Consider the following 21,988-nt stretch of genomic DNA (forward strand, 5'->3'; position numbering starts at 1 on the left):
GTCATTTATTGTATGTGTGACCTTCATTATTGCTCGTATCCGTTCATTGGTGACATGTTCTCTTCTTGATCTAAAGTTTTATCCCATCTTCCTGATAATGTTCTGAAAATTTTAGCGGAGGCAATTAACACATCTCTTTCAACAGGTCACTTCAGCGATTGTTTAAAATGTGCTAAGGTTATTCCTTTATATAAAGGTGGTGACCACGATTTACCTGCTAATTATCGTCCTATCTCTTTGTTATCATCGCTTTCAAAGGTTGTAGAAAAATTGGTCAAAATCCGAATGATGACTTTCTTACAAAAACACGATTTACTTTCTTCCTGCCAATTCGGTTTTCAGTCATTAAAAAGTACATATGATGCCATCTTCGAATTCATGGAAAAACTATACTTAGACTTAAATAACGATTATGTTGCTGCTGCAGTTTTCTGTGATCTATCTAAAGCCTTTGACTGTGTCAATCACAAAATACTTCTTAATGACTGGAAAGATATGGTTTTAGAGGCACTACTCTAAAGTGGTTCAGTTCATACTTGGAAGACAGATGCCAGTCTGTATCAATCAATGAGCGCTATTCTAGTAATATCTTGATTAATTGTGGCGTACCTCAAGGCTCTGTCTTGGGTCCTATCTTTTTCTTGATATACTTTAATGACATAATTAACCTCGATATTAATGGCCAATTTACTATATTTGCAGATGATACCACAATTTTATAGCAAAACAAGGACTCTAAGGTACTGAACAAGATTATTAGTAGTGATATGCTAAAAATCTTGGAGTGCTGCAAAGCTAATCATTTGACATTTAATTTTTCAAAAACCAAATTAATTTCTTTTAAGAATGATCTAAACAACATTACTCTGGGTAATGAAGGCATTTGTTCTGATACTGTTAACAAATTTTTAGGTCTCTATATTGACAATAAACTTAAGTTTGAGCAACACACTGTATATTTAAGCAAAAAGATATCATCGGGTTGCTTTGCTGTCAAATCAGTTGCACACCATTTGGATTTCAAGATTGCAAAAAGTGTTTATGTGGCTCTGATTGAATCTAATTTGAGATACGGTATTGCCTTTTGGGGTAGCTGTTCTCTTCATAATTTCAGTAGAATCTTTATGCTACAAAAGAGAGCACTTAGATATTTATGCAAGGTCAAGTTTGGTACATCATGCAGGCCTCTGTTCCGGAAACATGGCATGCGTGCTTAATTTTTAAAAAACATAAAGAGGATATTCGGACAGATTCCCTTTATAACACTCGTCTAACTTACGTTATTCCACTTCCAATTCCCTCTTCTACATTAATTAAAAAAATCATTTATTTACACTGGAAAGAAAGTGTTTAATCACCTACCACTCAATATAAGATCCGCAAGCAATATTTTTGTATTCCGAAGAGCAATCAAGAAGTTTTTATTATCTAAGTGTTACTATAGTATCAAGGAATTTTTTGAGGACAGTTGTGCTAACTGATGGCTTTGTTATTTATTTTTTTTATTATCGAAGTTTTATAGTTAGTATTTTAATGTATCTTGTACTGTGTTTGTACTATACCACGTTGTGTTTTATAAATGTAAACTCATTTTTAGAAACAATAAATTTTCTCTCTCTCTCTCTCTCTCTCTCTCTCTCTCTCTCTCTCTCTCTCTCTCTCTCTCTCTCTCTGATCTTCCTGCAGCTCTTCTCCGGAAATCCATTTCGGTAACCTCTAACATTCGTTTTGATTTTTCCTTCATAGGCCATACTTCGCAGCTGTATGTTATAATGCTTTTCACTACGGCGTTATAGATCTTTTTCTTGTTTTGGTTGTTTATCTGCTTGTCCCAGAGTACTGAGCTTAGGAGCGTAATTGCTTTCCTGCCCTGAGTATTTCGTTCTTTAATGGCTCCGTCCAGTGTTCCATCATTCGTGATTTTCATACCCAGGTATTTATATTCGTTACATTTACTGCTTGTTTCTCCTCCTTCTAGTATCAAGTCCTGCTGCGTTCCACCGATATTCATATTATATTTGGTTTTTCCTATGTTGATCTCTAGTCCCCGTTTCCCGTATTCCTCTATTAGCTTTCTTGTCATGTAACAGATATCATCGTAGTCTTGTGCTATTAGTATTTGGTCGTCTGCGAAACAAAGAATATATTAGTGTATGGTCATTTGGTGGGAGTCCCATGTTCTTGCATTTCCGTTTCCAATTTTTAAGAGCTTGTTCCAAATATATTCTAAAAAGTGTTTGAGAGAGGCAGCATCCTTGTTTGAGCCCTTTATTTGTCAGAAATCCTTTGGTAAGTTTGTTTGCTTGTTTAATTCTCGTGGTCGTGTTGTTATAAAATTTTTTAATTATTTTTATGATATTCTACAAGTACCTGCCTAATATTACCTTTCACGGCGGCTGCCGTGAAGAGTGGTAACGTTGTCAAGCTGAATCTCATTTAGTTGGCATGGGGCTATCCTTGTAAACTGCATCGCATGTTTGAAATACGCTGTAGATATTTAAACTCCATCACTTGTTCTATTATCTGACACTCCAGCTTCAATCTACATCAGCGATACTCAACCTTTTTCTTTCCTGGGCCACATAGTAGCTATTGCCACAGCTTGCGGGCCGCAATCAAGATGAAGTAGTATACAGGGTGTTCTATTGGGAAACGAAAATACTTGAATGGTATAGAGGTAAATGAGGCGATTCTAGACATACTAAATTTATTGTTCCACCGACTTTATAACCCAGTTACAGGGTGTTTTATCGATTTTGCCCATTTCTTTCTGGACCCATAACTTAAGAAGCACCTTGAATATATTTTTGATATTTGGTACACATATGTCACATTTAGAACCCAAATCACCCAACTACTAATCTCAAGAATTGTCCACAAGAAGTCCGGATCAAACAAAATTATAAATCTATTGTGACCTTGAAACAATATCCTGTATATTGAAATTTTCAAAACTCGTTTGCACATTTGAAAAGAACTTTAATGGAGCTTCCATTTTTTGCGTAGACAATTCAATGACTTTAATTTTGAAACTATGTCGAAATTTTTAAGAACTCGAACTTTCAAAACAAAAATTTCGATATAATTTCAAAAGTAATTAAATTATCTGTGTAAAAAATTGAAGTGAGCAATTAAACTTAGTTTTTGTGCTCTTTTAAAATGTTCAGACGAATTTTGAAAATTTTATTATACAGGGTGTTGTTTCAAGGTCACAATTATTTTAAATTTTTTTTTGTTAATCCGGACCTGAATTTTCCTTGTGATTGCTAAATGGGTCGTTGCAATGTAGTAAATAAGTATTGATTAATTTTAAAATGAATATTTGTTCATTAACTTTAATCATTTATTATTAAAAGTTAATAAGACCTTGCTTTTTAATCAGAGTTCTTAAAAATTTCAATATAATTTAAAATTAAAGTCATTAAATTGTCTGCCTCACTACCAAACACGCCTCAAACACACCGGCACACTATCAAATAATTTGAAAAACACGTGAAATTTGACAAATAATTTGATCACAGGGCTCATTAGTTAGCCTTCGGGCTGAATAAAAAACGATAGAGGGCCGCATGCGGCCCGTGGGCCGCTGGTTGAGTATCACTGATCTACATCATAGTAGTGGTAGGGGAGCCCAAGCGGGGATTTTTGCAGTTACGCGAGCGCGTCAGATTATCATATGGGGAGAAACCTGGTACCCTGCAGATGCACCTCTACCATATATTGGCTCCTAACACAGGGAAGTTCGTCCGAAAAAAAATCTATCCTTAAAAATACTCGACACTGTCAGATTAAGATAAGGTAAGTTAAATACATGCAAAAGAGTGTATATTTCAAAAATCTGACGATTTGAGCGGGGCGTAAGGAAATGGGTGAGTCAAAAATTTTTACAAAAAAAGCGAATATTTCGCGAAATGAACGTCAGATCGAAAAACTAAAAATTACGTCTTCAATATTTTTCAAAAATCTATCGAATGGTACTAAACATGACCCCCACGAAGAGGGATGGGGGGTAAATTTAAAATTTTAAATACAAACCCCGCGATATTACGCAAAATGAACATCAGATCGAAAAACTGCAAAATACACTTTCAAAATGTTTTTGAAAAATTGAACGGTACCAAACACGACCCCCCACGTAGGTGGGGTGGGGGGATACTTTAAAATCTTAAATGGGACCCCCAAATTTTTATTGCAGATTTGGATTCTTTACGTAAAAATAAGCAAATTTTATTCGAGACATTTTTGCGAATTATGGATAGATGGCGCTATAATTGAAAAAAACGATTGTTGGAAATGGAAAATTAATTTGGTTTTAGGACCTAATAATCACAACCCAATAGGTCCTCATAACGCTCGAGTGACTACAAATTTAGCATACTTTGTTCCCCTACCATAGATTTGCTTTTATAACCATACATTTTGTCTTTTCAGGTTTTCAGGGGAAATTGACATGTTAAATTTTTTAGCGGTGATATTAAATTGGTGCAGTATACTAGTGATGTTGATTATAGTTACTTTCGAGTATTCGTTACAAATCGTTACTTTTGTTTAAAGTAATCATTTACAGTATTGGTTACTTTGATTTCTATGATTACTTTTGTTACTTTTATATATGAGTACCGGTAATCATATCGAGAATCGTATTTCTCAGTAGGTAGGTATTTTGTATAAAGTAATCATTTACAGTATTCGTTACTTTGATTACTATTATTACTTTTGTATTTGAGTACCGGTAATCATATCGAGAATCGTATTTCTCAGTAGATAGGTATTTTGTATTGGGTATTCCGATAAAACAACGACCTTCACCGATCTGTTTAAGGGATAAAAATGATTTGATTACTATGATTACTTTGGTCTTTGAGTACCGGTAATCATATCTAAAATCGTATTTCTCAGTAGGTAGGTATTTTGTATAGGTATTTCGATATAATAACGACCTTTATGAAGTACGAAGTAATCAGAATAATCAAAGTAGATACAATAGTCGTTACTCGCTCTGTTACGATTAGTACGAAATAATCAGAGTAATCAAAGTAATCAAAGTAGATATAATAGTCGTTACTCCCTCTGATACGATTGGTACGAAGTAACGAAGTAATCAGAGTAATCAAAGTAATCAAAGTAGATACAATAGTCGTTACTCGCTCTAATACGATTGGTATGAAGTAACGAAGTAATCAGAGTAATCAAAGTAGATACAATAGTCGTTACTAGCTCTGATACGATTGGTACGAAGTAATCAGAGTAATCAAAGTAACGATTTGCCTCTCTGTATAGTAATCGTTACTTTCGGAATTCGTAAGTAACGAGTACTTTGTAACGAATAGTTGCTTTTTCAACATCACTACAGTATACGTTGTTCTTCTTCTTATAGTGCCTATTCGTTTCGAATATTGGCGATCATTCTGGCTATAATTATTTTATTAACTGATGCTTTAAATAGATTAGTTGTTGTTGTGGAGAACCATTTCCTCAGGTTCTTTAACCATGATATTCTTCTTCTCCCAATTCCTCGCTTTCCAAATACTTTACCTTGAAGAATTTACCTTCATTAATCTGTATGTAGTGCCGTTTCTCATTATGTGTCCGAGATATTCTAACTTTCTCCTTTTAATGGTATACATCACCTCTCTTTCTTTGCCCACTCTTCGTAATACGGTCTCGTTGGTTATCTTGTCCGTCCATGATATCCTTAGGATTCGCCTGTATAGCCACATCTCGAAGGCTTCAAGTTTTTTCTCCATTGCTTCAGTGAGTGGCCAGGATTCAACTCCGTAATAAAATATTGAGAAGATATAACATCGTAGGAGCCTTATTTTTATCTCCACATTAAGGTTGTGGCTTTTAAAGAGTTTGGCCATGTTATTGAATGCACTCCTAGCCTTCTTCATTCTACATTTTATTTCTTGTGAGTGATCCCATTGTTCGTTTACTATTGTTCCAAGATAGTTTTACTGTTTTACTTGGTCCACTGGTGTATTATTGATAAGTAGTTGGGCGTCTCTAATTTTATTTTTGCTGATGATCAATTCAGGGTTGGGCTGTTTTAAAACAAGCTTTTTAAAACAACGTTTTAAAACATGTTTAAAAACACTGGAAAAAACAGTTGTGTTTTAAAACATAGTTTTCTTTCGTTATTGTTTATTTAAACAACATTGTTATAAGACATTTGTGTTTGCTAATTTGCAAAATTGCAAATATAGATTATAGAGTAAGTAGGTGCAATAACAATATTAATGCGAAGTAAAAAGTAAAACTGAAAAAAAGTAACTGACTAAACTTTATTTATGTTCAGGTAGCAAGCATACTAGTACTGGTAGACAGTGCTGAGTGCTGTAGTAACATTAACTAAACCAATACTCCTAATAAAATTGAAAGAAAAAGAAAATTAAGAAATTAAGTAAATAATTATTGAATCACAACAGCATCTATAGGGCGTTTCATTCAGTCATTTGTTTCGAGCTTCTGTCATATCTCATATAATCCGTGTATATATTTTTAGGGATTTTAAATATATACCTTTTATAAAGGATTTTATTGGTTTTTTTGTATTATATGGTATACAGCCAACTACAGGAAAACTTTTTCCTTGTGGAAGTTTAATAGTTGTTTGGTCAGATCTGGTACCTTGTACTTTAGGAGTTCCTTCGGTATTCTATACTTTCCGGGGAATTTTTTATTTTCTAGTTTCCTTAGTACCTCGGTTACCTCTCCCAACTCAATGTTTATGTCTTCGTTTGTCGTCACTTCTGGTGTTGGTGATTCATTATCATCACCAAATAGGGATCCAATATTCACAGCAAATAGGGTTCGAAAGTAGTCTGCCCATGTTTCCTTCTGAAGAGAAGGAATGACTAAATAGTGGGAAATTAAAGAGGAAGAAGAACAAATAATACATGTTGCAAAGGTGAAAAAAAAGACAAACGGGGATAGTGGGAAACGACTATGTGAATGGGGTTAATATTGGTGTGACTCAAGATAGAAGCAGATGAAAAATGTAGTGAATTAATGCTTCTTACCTTTGGAAAAACTTCATCCAAAATATCTACGCTGGAATCCAAACCATTGCGCCAAACCGTCGATCCCAATTTAAGGAATTTGTAGCCCAAAAATCTGTTAGTGATGGCAATTTGTATGATGACATGGATGAAATTGAGGACTTCGACCAGCATCAATTTCAGTGCCCAGTTTTTGTTAACGTAAACGCCATCTTGAAAGAGTTGTCTCACTTGTTGAATCTTCTTTTCTCTAGAGTACAAGAATATTGTGGTTAGATTGCCACTTCGGAAATAGTTTTCATAAAAGAAATGAAATCAAAACGTTAAAATAAACTTATTTTAAAGTAAAATGTGGCTAAGTAAAAATAGTAAAAAATAATTAATACCTCCTACATAAACTAATATTATACCTGATTATCTAGTCTCTTTAAAGTGCTTTTAATAGAGGAAAGTTTGATATGAAAAAGAAAATATAACTGAGGACATGGAAATAGAAGACCTGGACCACAATTATCATTAGAAATATTATAGAATTTTAAAAACGATAATAGTCGAAGAATCTTTAATATGTAAGGTTATAAGAACACAAAGAGTACAATGGTTGGGGCATTTAGGTAGAATGGAAAATGGAAGACAGATAAGAGATGTTGCACGGAGAAAACTTTACTTAAAATGGGGAAAACGAAGTTACAGAACAAGACGGTCAGAAAAGATTATGATGGATTATCTAACAGGGAAACAAATTAGAAATTAAGAACGAATTTCCGCTAGAAGAAGTAATTTTGGCTCTTACAAAAAAAAAACATTTGTTAACATCTGTTTTATTAAAAAATGAATATTCTTTGTAGTTTCTAAATAAGGAGAAGACCGCATGGAACAGAACAACTTAGAACGGGATCCCAGAACACACAAGAATTAATATGAGGAAAATAAAAATACCATACATAGAAGGATAAGGATTATCCAAAAAATTTAAAGATTTAGGAAATAAATGCAACATTTCAACAACATTCAAAACAACAAACATATTGAGATCGATTTTATTTAAATCTAAACCTAACAATGAACAAGAAAGAACAAAGAATTGTATTTATAAAATACCTTGTGAATGCGAACAATTCTATTTAGGTGAAACATCAAGACCATTAAATGGTAGACTAAGTGAATATGATTCTTATATATTCAAAATAAAGAATTTGAAGGAGCTGCTCTAATGATGTTAAATGACAATTGCGTCGAAAACTCCTAGGCAGAATGCAGTAGGATATGGTTAATCACATGCTATGATTTTTTTCTGACGTATAGGTATTTTTAAGTTAAAGGTGATTTATTCAGGTAATGGAATGAAGTCATCTACTTTAAAATTTATAATATATGTCTGAATTGTCAATATGAATGAGTCAAATAATAATTATTTATTAAATTATCAGAAGAATTTTATTACCAAGCCACAAAACCAGTGGTGTCATGGCAAAATTAGCAGTGCGGGAACGCAGTGCCGGAACGCACTGCTAATTTTTGTTTACAAAACCTAAATTCTCTATTATTTTTTTTTCTTTTCTTAACCAGTGCGGGAACGGCGTTCCCACGCGTTCCCACACCATGACACCACTGCACAAAACCAAAATTTGTTTAATTTATCAATGTTTTGCGGATTGTGATTGTGATTATCACTTACCTATCTGATTTAGACGGAATTTTGTTATCGCCAACTTTCACCTCTTTTTCTTGCAAAGAAAACGCCGCGTACTTTAAGCTATCTACCAAGTATCTCAATCTTCTCCCTGAAGACGAAGAAGAAAAAGTTTGTTTGAAAAATAAAATGTATATGGGAGTAACACAAACATTTCAAAAAACGTATACAAAAGGGACACAATCAAACGCTTTGGTGAGATCCACAAAGCAAAGCAAAAGTTGTTTGTGCAATTCTATGATAGTTTGTAGATGTTTGGTCCTGAATCCTTGTTGTTCTTCTGATATGCCTACGATGTTAATTAACTTCTGTGACAAGATTCTTGTTAGCAATTTTAATATAGACTGGAGCAGCGTTATTCCTCTGTAATTTTGTGGGACGGTTTTTAATCCTTTTTTGTATATTGGTATTATTATGCTTGTTCCTCTTTGTATTCCTCTGGCATGATAAAATAGCTTATTATTTCTCTTAATACCTTTGTAATTCTGTCATAATCTCTTAATTGCTATTTCTACTTCTTCACTAGTTATATCTTGTCTTTGTCAAAATCTCGTCAATATCTACGTTATTTCCATCTTGTTCTTCGGGTATTTGTCGGTGTCATTATATATCTAGCTATATTGAAGTGTCCTGTCCAGGTTGTCTGTTTTTTTCTCTTCTTTTTTTCTCCTAGCGGGATGGACAGCTCGAGCGGTAGGATGTCTGACTTCCATGCAGAAGACCTAGGATCGAATCCCAGCACCAGCGAGAACATCAGACATTTGTCTTCAGGCCCGAGGTCGACTCGATTGAATAAAATGAGTAGTTACCTTGGGTAAAACCAGGAAAATAATAATAGACGCGAATCACCAGCCCTGTAACCTTCCTTATACCGTAGGCCCTAGTGAAAGCAGCTATAATCCCGCTAGAAGCCGCGTTAACGGTATAAAAGGGAGGCAGGCTATTATTATTATTATTATTCCTCCTAGCATGTTGCATACCTTCTTTTAACCCCCATACCTACATGTCATGCTCCATTTCTACTGAGAACCTTCTCCAGTATGTTTACCTTAGTTTCTCCATCTCAGAGTTCACTCTGTTTATAACCTTATTGTAAATTTAGTATGTCTCTTCAGGTATACATTTCTTTAGTAAAGATCAAACTATTAGAGCCGTTGCCCGATGATATTAAATAAACGATGCACGTAATTTTTTAGCAGATGGAGAAAGGTGTTTTAGAAAAACAGTTAAGATATCGTCTGGTCCAGGACTTGTTTTTTTAATCGTTAAATGGTATTGTTAAGTTGTTGTAAGTAAGGTATGAGGAATATTTAACTGAATAATAATGTTTTAAAAAAAGTTATTTTTTTATCGATTCCAGTGTAGGTACACCATTATTAAATAGACCTACAAATTATAAAATAATCAAGAAAAATAACAAGACTTACCTTCCATCTTCTTCCATAGTAAATGCGGTATAAGGAACATAAGACCTTGGAAGAATAACACGAAAGGAACCCACTGATAGTACGCGTGCCGTACTATGGGTTCATTCGAGTCAATACCATATGGACCAACGCCAGGATGTGCCAAATTACCAGTGTCTAGCATATGAGCACTCATTTCTTTTGTCTGGAAAAATAATTTAACAAATATTTGAAAATGGTTCAACAACAAGTATCTAGGTGAACACAGAACATGCTGTAAGATGCACAGAGATAGTATAGTAAAAAAGGTTTTTGTTATATTATGTTTTACTAAATAAATTAATAATGCAAAACAAAAACTGTAGTAACATTCTTTGCAGTGGCGTACCGATAGATCAGCGGGTCCTAGTTCCAATTGTGATGCGGGCCCTCTCGCCCAATAAAAATACACATTGTTTAAGTTAAGTCAATACTTTTCGAGTTATTTGCGAGTGACTATGTTTATTTTTCGACAAAAAAAAACACGTTTTTAGACTGTTTTTCTCAAATAAGTCAAAAAGTATTTTATCGAAAACAATTTTCTTAGTAGTAGCCCCAGTAGGAGCAGAGTTGTAGGTAATAAAAGGTAGGTTCTTATTCGTCAAATTTAAAATCTAATATTTCAACTTGAAATAACCAAAAAATGAAGCACTTTTATGGAAAAACTCATCGCAACTTTTAAGTGTTCACGATTATTTTTACCACAAAAAAATGGACCAACATTCGCTTGATCGTAACTTACTTACTTTTAATGTTTGAAACTTTTTTTAAAATCAAAAATAAGGCTTTTTTTAGATACTTTAAAAAAGTTGAGTTTCCCCGAAAAGCGCTTGATTTTTTGGATATTTCACGTTGAAATATTCGATTTGGAAGTTGACTAGGAAAAACCCAGTTTTAATTAGCTACAACTCTGCTTCTACTGGGTCTACAAACTTTATACATACATACACTATTTTTTATTACTGAAAATTTTTTATTACAGTTATTTGTGAAAAACTGCATGCAACGTGTATTTTTGTTGAAAAATAAACATTTTCACTCGAAAATAACTCGAAAAGTATTGACTGTTCGTCGAAAAAAGTATTGACTTGGTAAAAAAACGGTATAGAAAAAAATGCCTAGAATTAGTTAGTTCATCCAATTCCGGACTTATAGTCTGGGCTGATTATCGGAGAATAGGCCATTTTTGGGAAAAGTTATTTACCAGCAATTTTATTGCTGAAATCGAATTATAAGATCCTATATATTAATAATATAGGTATGCAAAGTCCTCAGATAGTGTGCTACTTTTTTTATAAACAAAATGGCGCCCGAAAATCGTGTTTTTTTCAATTATTGCTCTAGAACTCCGAAGATTTTAACTTTACAACAAAAACACTCAGATAAAAATTCACCGTGATTAAATTCTGCATAGAGACGTGTTTTTCCCGATCTGCTCCGACGAAAATTTTCCTCGGAAAATGCGGGCTTTCCCAACAAAATCTTTAATTTTCAAATAAAGTTTTAGATAAGTAATTATTTATCAATAATTAAATAATTTGGTGACTTAAAAGCCTTTTTGGTTTAGATTATAGTTCCAGAAGCTGGTGAAAATTAAACGAATATTTTAGCAACAATTCAATTGTTAATTAATAATTTACGGTCGCAATAATAACCAAAATAATTATGATGCACTGATCAAACTTTGAAATCTTATAAAGATGAGATACCTATTTAACATTTTGTCGACAAAATTTAAATTTTTTATTTTTTTGCATTATCTTTAAATGTTTAAAAAATAGTTATAAACAAATTAACGTTTCTCAGAAAGTTTTTATTATATTATAATTTTAAAAAATAGCTAAAATGCGCATTTCAAATATAAAAAAAGTTATGAAACAGCAAAATAAACATACGATTACTACGGTGTTAATAATTTTTTTAAATTCTTTCAAAGCGTAGAAGTGAGTTTAAAGTACAAGCTAATTATTTATAAAACAATATCGATTATCAGCTTAATGGTTATATTTTAATTAAAGATTATAAATATATTTTTTTGTAATTTACACGCGCGAAAGTAGAATAATACAGTACCGTAGCTACCCGCCCACATACACAACTCGCGCGAGTTTAAGCGTGTCAGTCGCTTCGAGTGAACATTTTATCTCCGGCTCTGTATCAAGCCTACTTTCGCGCTAAAAATTACAAAAAAAAGTATTTTTAATCTTTGATTAAAATATAACCATTGCACTAATTTTTGACATTCTTTGTGAATAATTAGATTGTACCATAGACTCACTTTTAAGCTTTGAAACAATTAAAACAAATTATAAACAATGGAGATATCGTATATTTATTTTGCTGTTTCCTAACTTTTTTGCAAATGGTTGGAACATTTTTTAAAGCATTCATTTTCAAGACCTATGAAATACGCATTTTAAGTATTTTTAAAATTATAATATAATAAACAATTTCTAAGAAATGTTAATTTGTTTATAACAATTTTTTTAAACATTTAAAGATTATGCAAAAAAATGAAAAATTTATATTTTGTTGACAAAATATTAAATAGGCATCACACCTTTATAATCTTTCTAAGTTTGATCAATGTCTCATGATTATTTTGGTTGTTATTGCGACTGTAAATTGTTAATTAACAATTGAATTGTTGCTAAAATATTCGTTTCATTTTAACTGGCTTCTGAATTTATAATCTATACCAAGAAATCTTTTATTTCACCAAGCTATATAATTATTCATAAATAATTACTGGCCCAAAAAATTTATTTGAAAATTCGAGATTTTGTTGGGAAAACCCACATTTTCCGAGGAAAATTTTCGTCGGAGCAAGTCGGGAAAAACATGCCTCTATGTAGAATTAAATTGGGGAGAATTTTTATTTGAGTATTTTTGGTGTAAAGTTAAAATCTTCGGAGTTATAGAGCAATAATTGAAAAAAATGCGATTTGTCCGCGCCATTTTGTTTATAAAAAAAAGTAGCACACTATCTGTGGACTTTGCATACCTATATTAATAATATATAAGATCTTATAATTCGATTAAAGCAATAAAATTGCTGGTAAATAACCTTTCTTTGTACTTTACTAATTAGACCAACGTATTATAACAATTTTTTTTTCAAAATTTAAAGATTATGCAAAAAAAAGAAAAATTTATATTTTGTCGATAAAATATTAAACAAGCATCTCATCTTTATAATCTTTATAAGTTTGATCAATGTATCATGATTATTTTGGTTATTATTGCGATCGTAAATTGTTAATTAACAATTGAATTGTTGCTAAAATATTATCTATACCATCTATTATCCATCTATTATCCATTATCTATACCATATATTATCTATATAATATCTATACCAAGAAATCTTTGATGTCACTAAGTTATTTAATTATTGATTAATAATTACTTACCTAAAACTTTATTTGAAAATTATAGTTTTTGTTAGGAAAACCCGCATTTTCCGAGGAAAATTTTCGTCGGAGCAAATTGTGAAAAACATATCTCTATGCAGAATTTAATTGTGGTGAATTTTTATTTGGGTGTTTTTGTTGCAAAGTTAAAATCTTCGGAGTTATAGAGCAATAATTGAAAAAAATACGATTTGTCGGCGCCATTTTGTTTATAAAAAAAGTAGCACACTATCTGCGGACTTTGCATACCTATATTATTAATATATAGGATCTTATAATTCGATTCCAGCAATAAAATTGCTGGTAAATAACTTTTCCATGAATTTTGCTAATTAGCCCAGAGTATTATATCCAGTTCCCCGTGTTTCTTAATAAATTTTGTTTTTAAATTTTTTGATGAATAGGTATTATTTGTTTTTATTTATAAGTATCTACATAGAAATTAAAATTTATTAAGCAGTTACATTTCCTAGTGTGGAATTCAAAATGTCCCCATCAAATTAGAAACAAAAAATGCAAAAAGAGCGATATAGAGCGCCTTTGCGGGGCCCGAGCCCTGGTTACACGAAACCCGCGGAACCATGCTCAGTACGCCACTGATTCTTTGAGACCTTGGTATCATATATTTATATATCAAAATCATATTATGTATCTGTTTTTTTCCTACCGTATCACTTGTTTAAATTTTCAGTTATTATTTTGTCGTTTTTGACTACAGTACTTAAAGTAATTGCTATGTTACTTGACTTGCAGTTTAAGTATGCAAAATTTTGCTGCTTCTTTTGTGACTGGGACAGCCGAGATTGCAAAAGCCAATATAAAAATAAATCAGGCCTAAGCGGAAATCCTTTGAACTTGGTAAGAAAAATGTTAAAAACATGCCTTTGGTTAATCCTAAAAAAGTATATCTGCCAGTCCTGCCACCACTGCATATCAAGTTAGAATTGATGAAAATTTTGTCCTATGGACAAGCATGGACAAGTTTATTTGTACTTGAAAGAAAAGTTTTCTAATAGACTAACTTAAGCGAAAATCAAAGAGGGTATTTTGGCAGGTCCACAAATTCAAGATTTGTATGCAGACTTAATGATTGAGAAAAGAGCATGAATCTGCTTAAAAAATGTGGTTAAAAACTTCTTGCGAAAGTATAAAGAAGACAACTGCAAGGAATATGTTAACATTAGTCTGAAAGTCTACAGTGATTTGGGCTACACCATGTCTCTTAAAGTCCATTTCCTTGATTTACACTTGGTCTATTTTCCACAAAATCTTGAGATGTTAATGATGAACATGGAGAACGTTTCCATTTTCCATCAAGGTATTTCCAGTGTGGAAAAACGAAATCAAAGAAAATTGAATCCCAGAATGTTGTCTGATTATTGCTGGACACTTAAAAGAAATGTGACACGAGCAAAATACTCAAGAAAATCGCTATCAACTACCTTTTTATTTCTCTGAAAATAGGCCAAAAATGTGTTATTTGTATCAGAAGATCTGACTGTCACAAGAAAACCTTACGTAATAGAAAAAAGCTATTATTATTTTTGGATTCAGAGTAAAAAGTACTATAATAAGAATCAGTACTATAAAAATTTTGGGACAAAACATTATTTTTTGTTGTTGCAGTGTTATTTGACGTCTCGATCTATTATGCTAGGGGAGCAAAGTATGCTAAATGTGCAGTCACTCGAGCGCTTTGGGGACCTATTGGTTGTGAAGAGTAGGTCCTAAAACCAAAAAAAAGTTAAGTAAAGTTTTCCATTTTAGTGGGCGCCTGCCATTTTTTAATTTTCCATTTCCAACAATCGTTTTTTCCGATTATAGCGCCATCTATCCATAGTTCGAAAAAATGTTTCGATTAAAAGTTGCTTATTTTTACATAAAGAATCCAAATCTAGAATAACAATTTGGGGCTCCTATTTAAGATTTTAAAGTAACTCCCCATCCCCACCTCCTTGGGGGGTCGTGTTTGGTACCATTCGATAGATTTTTCAAAAATACTAATTAAGTGTATTTTGCAGTTTTTCGATCTAATGTTTATTTTGCGAAATATCGCGGGATTTGTATTTAAAATTTTAAATTTTTACCCCACCCCTCTCCGTAGGGTGTCATGTTTGGTATCATTCGATAGATTTTTGAAAAATATTGAACACGTATTTTTTAGTTTTTTTTTACTAACGTTCATTTCGCGAATTATTCGCTTTTTTTTGTGAAACTTTTTAACTCGCCCATTTCCTTAATTTACACTCTTTTTTAATATACACCCTTTTGCATGTAATACTTAACTTGCCTTATCTTAATCTGGCAATTTCGAGTATTTTAAGGATATATTTTTTTTTCAGGCCCCCTTAACGAACTCCCCTGTGTTAAGAGCCAATATATGGAGAGATACATCTGCAGGGCACCAGGTTTCTCCCCATATGATAATCTGACGCGCTCGAGTAACTGCAAAAATCCCCGCTTGGGCTCCCCTACCATTACAGATTCGTCTCAGATGGTCTATATTTCTCGACATAAGTTTGATTTTATTATCTTTGGTAACATCCTATACATCTGAAAGTAGCTATTCGTCTTTGTTTATGCGTACTTCCCATGATTTCATCTTCACATTGCTCTTCTTGAAAATTGTTCCTAAAAATTCTTATGGTAGGGGAACCCAAGAGGGGATTTTTGCCGTTACTCGAGCGCGTCAGATTATCATATGGGGAGAAACCTGGTACCCTGCAGATGCACCTCTACCATATATTGGCTCTTAACACAGGGGCGTTCGTTAAAGGGGGCCCGAAAAAAATCTATCCTTAAAAATACTCGAAATTGTCAGATTAAGATAATGTAAATTAAGTACATGCAAAAGAGTGTATATTTCAAAAATCTGACGATTTGAGCAAGGCGTAAGAAAATGGGAGAGTCAAAAAGTTCCACAAAAAAAAGCGAATATTTCGCGAAATCAGCGTCAGATCGAAAAACTAAAAACTACCTGTCCAATATTTTTCAAAAATCTATCGAATGGTGCCAAACATGATCCCACGGAGAGGGGTGGGGGGTAAATTTAAAATTTTAAATACAAATCCCGCGATATTTCGCAAAATAAACATCAGATCGGAAAACTGCAAAATACATTTATTCAATATTTTTGAAAAATCTATCGAATGGTACCAAACACGACCCCCGCCGGAGGTGGGGTGGGGGTTAGTTTAAAATCTTAAATAGGAGCCCCAAATTTTTATTACAGATTTGGATTCCTTCCGTAAAAATAAGCAATTTTTATTCGAAACATTTTTTCTAATTATGGATAGATGGCGTTATAATCGAAAAAAACGATTGATGGAAATGAACAATTAAATTAAAAAATGGAAAGTCCCCACTAAAATGGAAAATTTTAGTTAACTTTTTTTGGTTTTAGGACCTACTAATCACAACCCAATAGGTCCCCAAAGCGCTCGAGTGACTGCAAATTTAGCATACTTTCCTACCCTATTGTTATTAACGTAGAAGAAAAATTTGTAAGAAAAAAGTGCAGATCAAAAAGCGTTGAGAATTTGAGAGACATTGACTATTACTATTTTCAATATCTAATAAAGAAAATTGTAAACAGTATAGTATTCTACTAATAAAATTTAGTTAACAAATAATAATTAATAATTGAATTCAAGAATAAAGTGTTTTGTTAATTAGTTGAATAGCACTACATGAAATTTGTATACAGTTAGGACGTTTAGGTTGGAATAAATTCATTTTCTCGAGAATGGCTATTTTGGAGATAAATCCCGAAACAGGTCGACTTTTTTTGGATTATGATTTTTTGGCATGTATATCATACTAGTGATGTCATCCATCTGGGTGTGACGACGTCATCGATGATTTTTTTAATAACAGTAGGGGTTGTGTGATAGCTCATTTGAAAGGTTATTTAATTCTCTATTCGGTAATATAAATATTAATATAATTTGTTTTCATTTTGGTGGGATATGTTATATGCCATTAGAGTGAAAACTTAGTCTTTTGCTAGCAGTTGCCGCTAGGGCATCTATGCCATTTCGTTCGTTGCAATTCGGGACTGCACGCTGGGGTTTGTTTTGGTTGGATCGGGGAGGGCAGCATATGTGCCTCCTGATGAGAGACTAATAAGTTTCGAAACCGGTAGAGGTGCTTGCAGCACTCTCTGATTGGACTGGAATATGGTTCGGCTGTATTTTCGTTTTGCAACGAAATTGAAAATGGTTATTCATTTTTGATTAATATAATTGTTTATACAGTGTGTCCAAAAATTTTTTTAAATGAGACAAAAAGAAGAATGTTTGTAATTCAATTAGTTCAAAATACATTTTACTGCTGTCAGAAATCAGAAAAAAAATGTTTATTTCACAAATATACATTACTTTTCGCTTAAATTAAATGTTCAAACTTTCAAGAGGCAGGTGGATGGCGGGAGCTGGCTTTAACATTGAATTTAATCGAAAAAACAATATTTATTTGTCAAATAAACATTTCTTTCTGTTTTCTGACAGCACTAAAATGTATTTTGAATTAAAAGAATTACATACATTCTTCTTGTCTTAATTAATTTAATTAAAAAAATGATGTTATCCATCCATCACGCCCAGATGGATGCCGTCACTAGTATGATATGTATGCCAAAAAATCACAATTTAAAAATAAAAATCCACCTGTTTCGGAATTTCTCTCCAAAATCGCCCATTCTTGAGAAAATGAATTTATTCCAACCTAAACGTAATCACTGTATATTACAACGTGAGAAAGACTTCCTACAAAACATGCAAATACTCATGCTGTTCTATAAGAAAAATAATCAAACCTCCAGCAACTTTTCCAGGTTTTCTTTGGTGGCGTTTACATATGGCTGCAAATAAATCATTTTATATAAACGCTAAAAATAAATTTTGTCATGTTCTATATAAAAATAACAAAGTATCATATTGTAGTTGACGTATCTTTACAAAAATACCTTACTAATGTCTGGTTGCACCAACAGATCTTAAGGCTTAAGACGTGCCTTAAGCTCCGCTTACGAAACAAACGCGTTGCACCATTGAGCCTTAGATCAATTTTCAGCTTGCCACAATGGATTACTACGTGGATTGTATCTTAACTTATCAGTTAAGATGTGCTAAGATAGACAAGCCCTATCTATGAGCTGAGCTGGGCTAAGCTGGAGCTTAAGATTTGTTAGAGCAACCAGCCATTAACGACACTTCAATGAACGTTTTTAGTTTGTAGCCATGGTATTTGAAATGCATTACCCTTTCTATCTTCTCTCCATTAAGAGAAAGCAGTCATTGATCTATATTAATCTTTCCAACTTCCATCCATTTAGTCTTTGAAATGTTGATTTTAAGGCCTCTCCCATAAGTTGCTTCACTGACTAGATTTACTAATGTCTGGAGATCTTGTAAATTTTCTGTATCGTCAGTGTATCTGATATTGTAGATTACTTCTCCGTCTAGTCTTATTCTCTCTTGTCGGTCATCCAATGCCTCCCTAAAGATTTCTTCAAAGTACAGATTAAAAAGTCTGGGTGACAAAACACAACCCTGTCGTGCTCCACGTTTGATGGGTAGTTTTTAGTAAGACTATTTACCTCCAATTTAGATAGAGGCTACTTGATTGTAATATAAATATTTTAGCAGTCTTATATCGTAGTGATCGAGTCCTGCTGCCCGCAGGGAATCGACACATCGTGTTGGACTTGGTCGAATACTTTCTTGAAGTCGATGAAACAAACATAAACGTTCTTTCGGAACTCACAACTTTTTGTAAAGAACGCGCATACAAAATAGTGCATCTCTAGTTCCTAGACCATTTCTAAATCCAAATTGCTTATTATCCATTCTACTTTCGCAGACAAGGGATACTCAGTTTTGTATAATTCGTACTCAGACGAACTAGAATTGTTACATTCTTTGGGTAATAACTTTAAAGAATACTCACCACTGTGAAGGTCGTCGTAAAGAAACAAAACGTGTTCATAACATGTTCCGGTACACCCCCATCCGCTATACATCGTATATGCTCTCCAATGTACTGTCTAGAAGTTACCAAAATGGACGAAATTATAAAAATATACACCGTTGCCTTGTAATGTAGCCTGAACACCCAATTATCGATAATATATTGCTGAGGTTTTAACTTGAAGTTTTTCTTTAGTCCCTCAAAGGTACTCAACATCGTGAAAGCCTAGAACTAAAGAAATAATTGTTAAAAAATGCATTGGTGGCTCAGGCATGTACAATATTGGCTTTTTAAACACTGATGATGGATCTTTTAATCTGAGAACGTTCTGTGATGTAATGTAACCCTTATCCAGGGACTTTTAAATATACATTTTACAATGAATCCAGTATTTTTGTTAAAAAAATATTTTATTTCATTGCGTGATAGAATTATAAAAATTTGATTTTGTAAAGTCCTGGACACTTACTAAAACGATGGAGGAGAAACATAGGCCAGGAACTGAAGCTTTTCACCTCGCAATTTTTATAAAATGGATCGATTTGCGTGAAAATTTGAGAATAAGTAGTGGATAGTCCAAGTATCAAAATCTATATGATTCCGAAAGGCGCTTTTACCATGGGGGTGGTTGCCACCCCATCTCGTGGGGTGGACATTTTTTATTATATTTTGACCGCAAAATTTGATAAAAACATTCATTCTAAGCAAAAAATGTTTTATACATTTTTTGATAAAATTAATAGTTTTCGATTTATTAGCTATCGAAAGTGTTTTGTATAGAAATAATCAATGTTTTTCGATATGCTCATTTATGATTCACTCAATTTTTGCTGTAGCAAAAATTTTTTCACACCAAGTTCTTGGGAATTAAATAACCTACAATTTTATATTGAAACATTTTTTCGTATCTCTGATGCTAATCTTTCTATTCTGAAGAAAATGACATTTTTACCAAACTACAAAAATTCGTTATTCGCTTTTAACCCCAGTTGGGTGTAGGAAATTTCGACACCAATCAGGTAGCGACTAAAATTTAATGGCAATTTTCGACACCAGCCCCAAAGGCCGGTTTTTATCTTACAGGAATATTCGACACCAAATAAATATAGTTGTGTCATAAATCAAATACCATAATTCATTAATTAGCCCGATCAAAGAACAATCTGACCCCAAAAAAAATTAAGGAAGGATGCAAATTTGGGAATAGGTAGTTGAAATTGTCTATTATTATATAAGAAAAAGTTTACAATTCTACATCCCCTCCATTTTTCAAAAATAGAGGGGAATACCCCCCTCTCGAAGGTGAAAAATATACATTCAAAATAAGTCCGGAATTGGATAACATGACTAATTCTAAGCAACTTTTGTTTTATAGAGTTTTTTCAATAGAGTCAATACTTTTCGAGTTATTTGCAAGTGAATATGTTCATTTTTAACAAAAAAAAAACATGTTTTTGGACGGTTTTTCGGAGATAACTCAAAAAGTAAGTATTTCAGCAAAAAAATATTCTTAGCAAAAATATAGCTTATAAAAAACTGAAAAAAAAAAATGGTGCATGCTTGAGGTCTGTATACCTAGTAGAAACAGAGTTGTAGCTAATGAAAAGTAGGTTCTTCATAAAATTCCAAATCGAATATTTCAATGTGAAATAACCCAAAAACGGAGCACTTTTCGGGGAAATTCATTTCAACTTTTTTAAAGTGTTTAAAAAAAAGGATTATTTTTGTTTTTAAAAAAACTTGTAAAATTAAAAGTAAGTGAGTTACGCTCAAAATATTGTTGGTCCCTTTTATTTTTTGGTAAAAAAATCGCGAAAATCACACCCAAATTAGCACCACAAATAAATTTTATCATTACCACTTCACCAGTTACTTTGCTTATGTGTTATTTATATGATCTGTAAGTTTAATCGGTTCAAAGTGCTTATTTTTGAAAAAGCTGTAGTTAAAATGGCTTGAACGAGTAACTATAATCACGAGTTTAGGCAAATTTTACATTTACATTTTATTACTCTTTAAGATTTTTTGTATTACTAATGATTTTTAAGTTAATTCCATGAACAATTCCATTTTTTTTTTCAAAATTAAAAAAAAAAGTGTTTTATTTTAAACCCAATTTTTTTCAAAACTGAACACTTTGAACCAATGAAACTTATAGATAATTTAACCAATACATAAGTAAAGTACTTGTGAAGCGGTTACGATTAATTTTATTTGGGAAGCTAATTAGGGTGTGATTTTCGCGATTTTTGTACCAAAAAATAAAAGCGACTAACAATATTTTTAGCGCAACTCACTTATTTTAATGTTAAAATTTTTTTTTAAAAACAAAAATAAACCTTTTTTAAACACTTTAAAAAAGCTGTAATGAATTTTCCCCGAAAAGTGCTCTGTTTTTTGGTTATTTCACATTGAAATATTCGTTTTGGAATTTGACGAGGAAGAACCTACTTTCCATTAGCTACA

The 21,988-nt window shown here is 32.5% G+C and overlaps 1 protein-coding gene across 2 annotated transcripts in view; it reads right to left on the reverse strand.

Moving 5' to 3' along the window:
• Positions 1–21,988, reverse strand: part of LOC114329110 (innexin inx7) — an 88,643-nt gene that overhangs the window by 31,292 nt on the left and 35,363 nt on the right. Inside the window, exons 2-6 of one of the 2 annotated variants that reach the window (XM_050659577.1) lie at positions 19,502–19,753; positions 18,369–18,413; positions 10,122–10,305; positions 8,680–8,785; positions 7,023–7,251 (exon numbers count right to left, since the gene is read on the reverse strand). In XM_050659577.1, the coding sequence (XP_050515534.1) occupies positions 7,023–7,251; positions 8,680–8,785; positions 10,122–10,305; positions 18,369–18,413; positions 19,502–19,738 (801 nt within the window). In that variant the 5' untranslated portion in view covers positions 19,739–19,753. The remainder of the gene's footprint in view (positions 1–7,022; positions 7,252–8,679; positions 8,786–10,121; positions 10,306–18,368; positions 18,414–19,501; positions 19,754–21,988) is intronic. The other variant, XM_050659578.1, reaches the window with a different exon arrangement.

This window comes from Diabrotica virgifera, chromosome 8 (assembly GCF_917563875.1).
Source record: "Diabrotica virgifera virgifera chromosome 8, PGI_DIABVI_V3a".
Lineage (NCBI taxonomy): Eukaryota > Metazoa > Arthropoda > Insecta > Coleoptera > Chrysomelidae > Diabrotica > Diabrotica virgifera.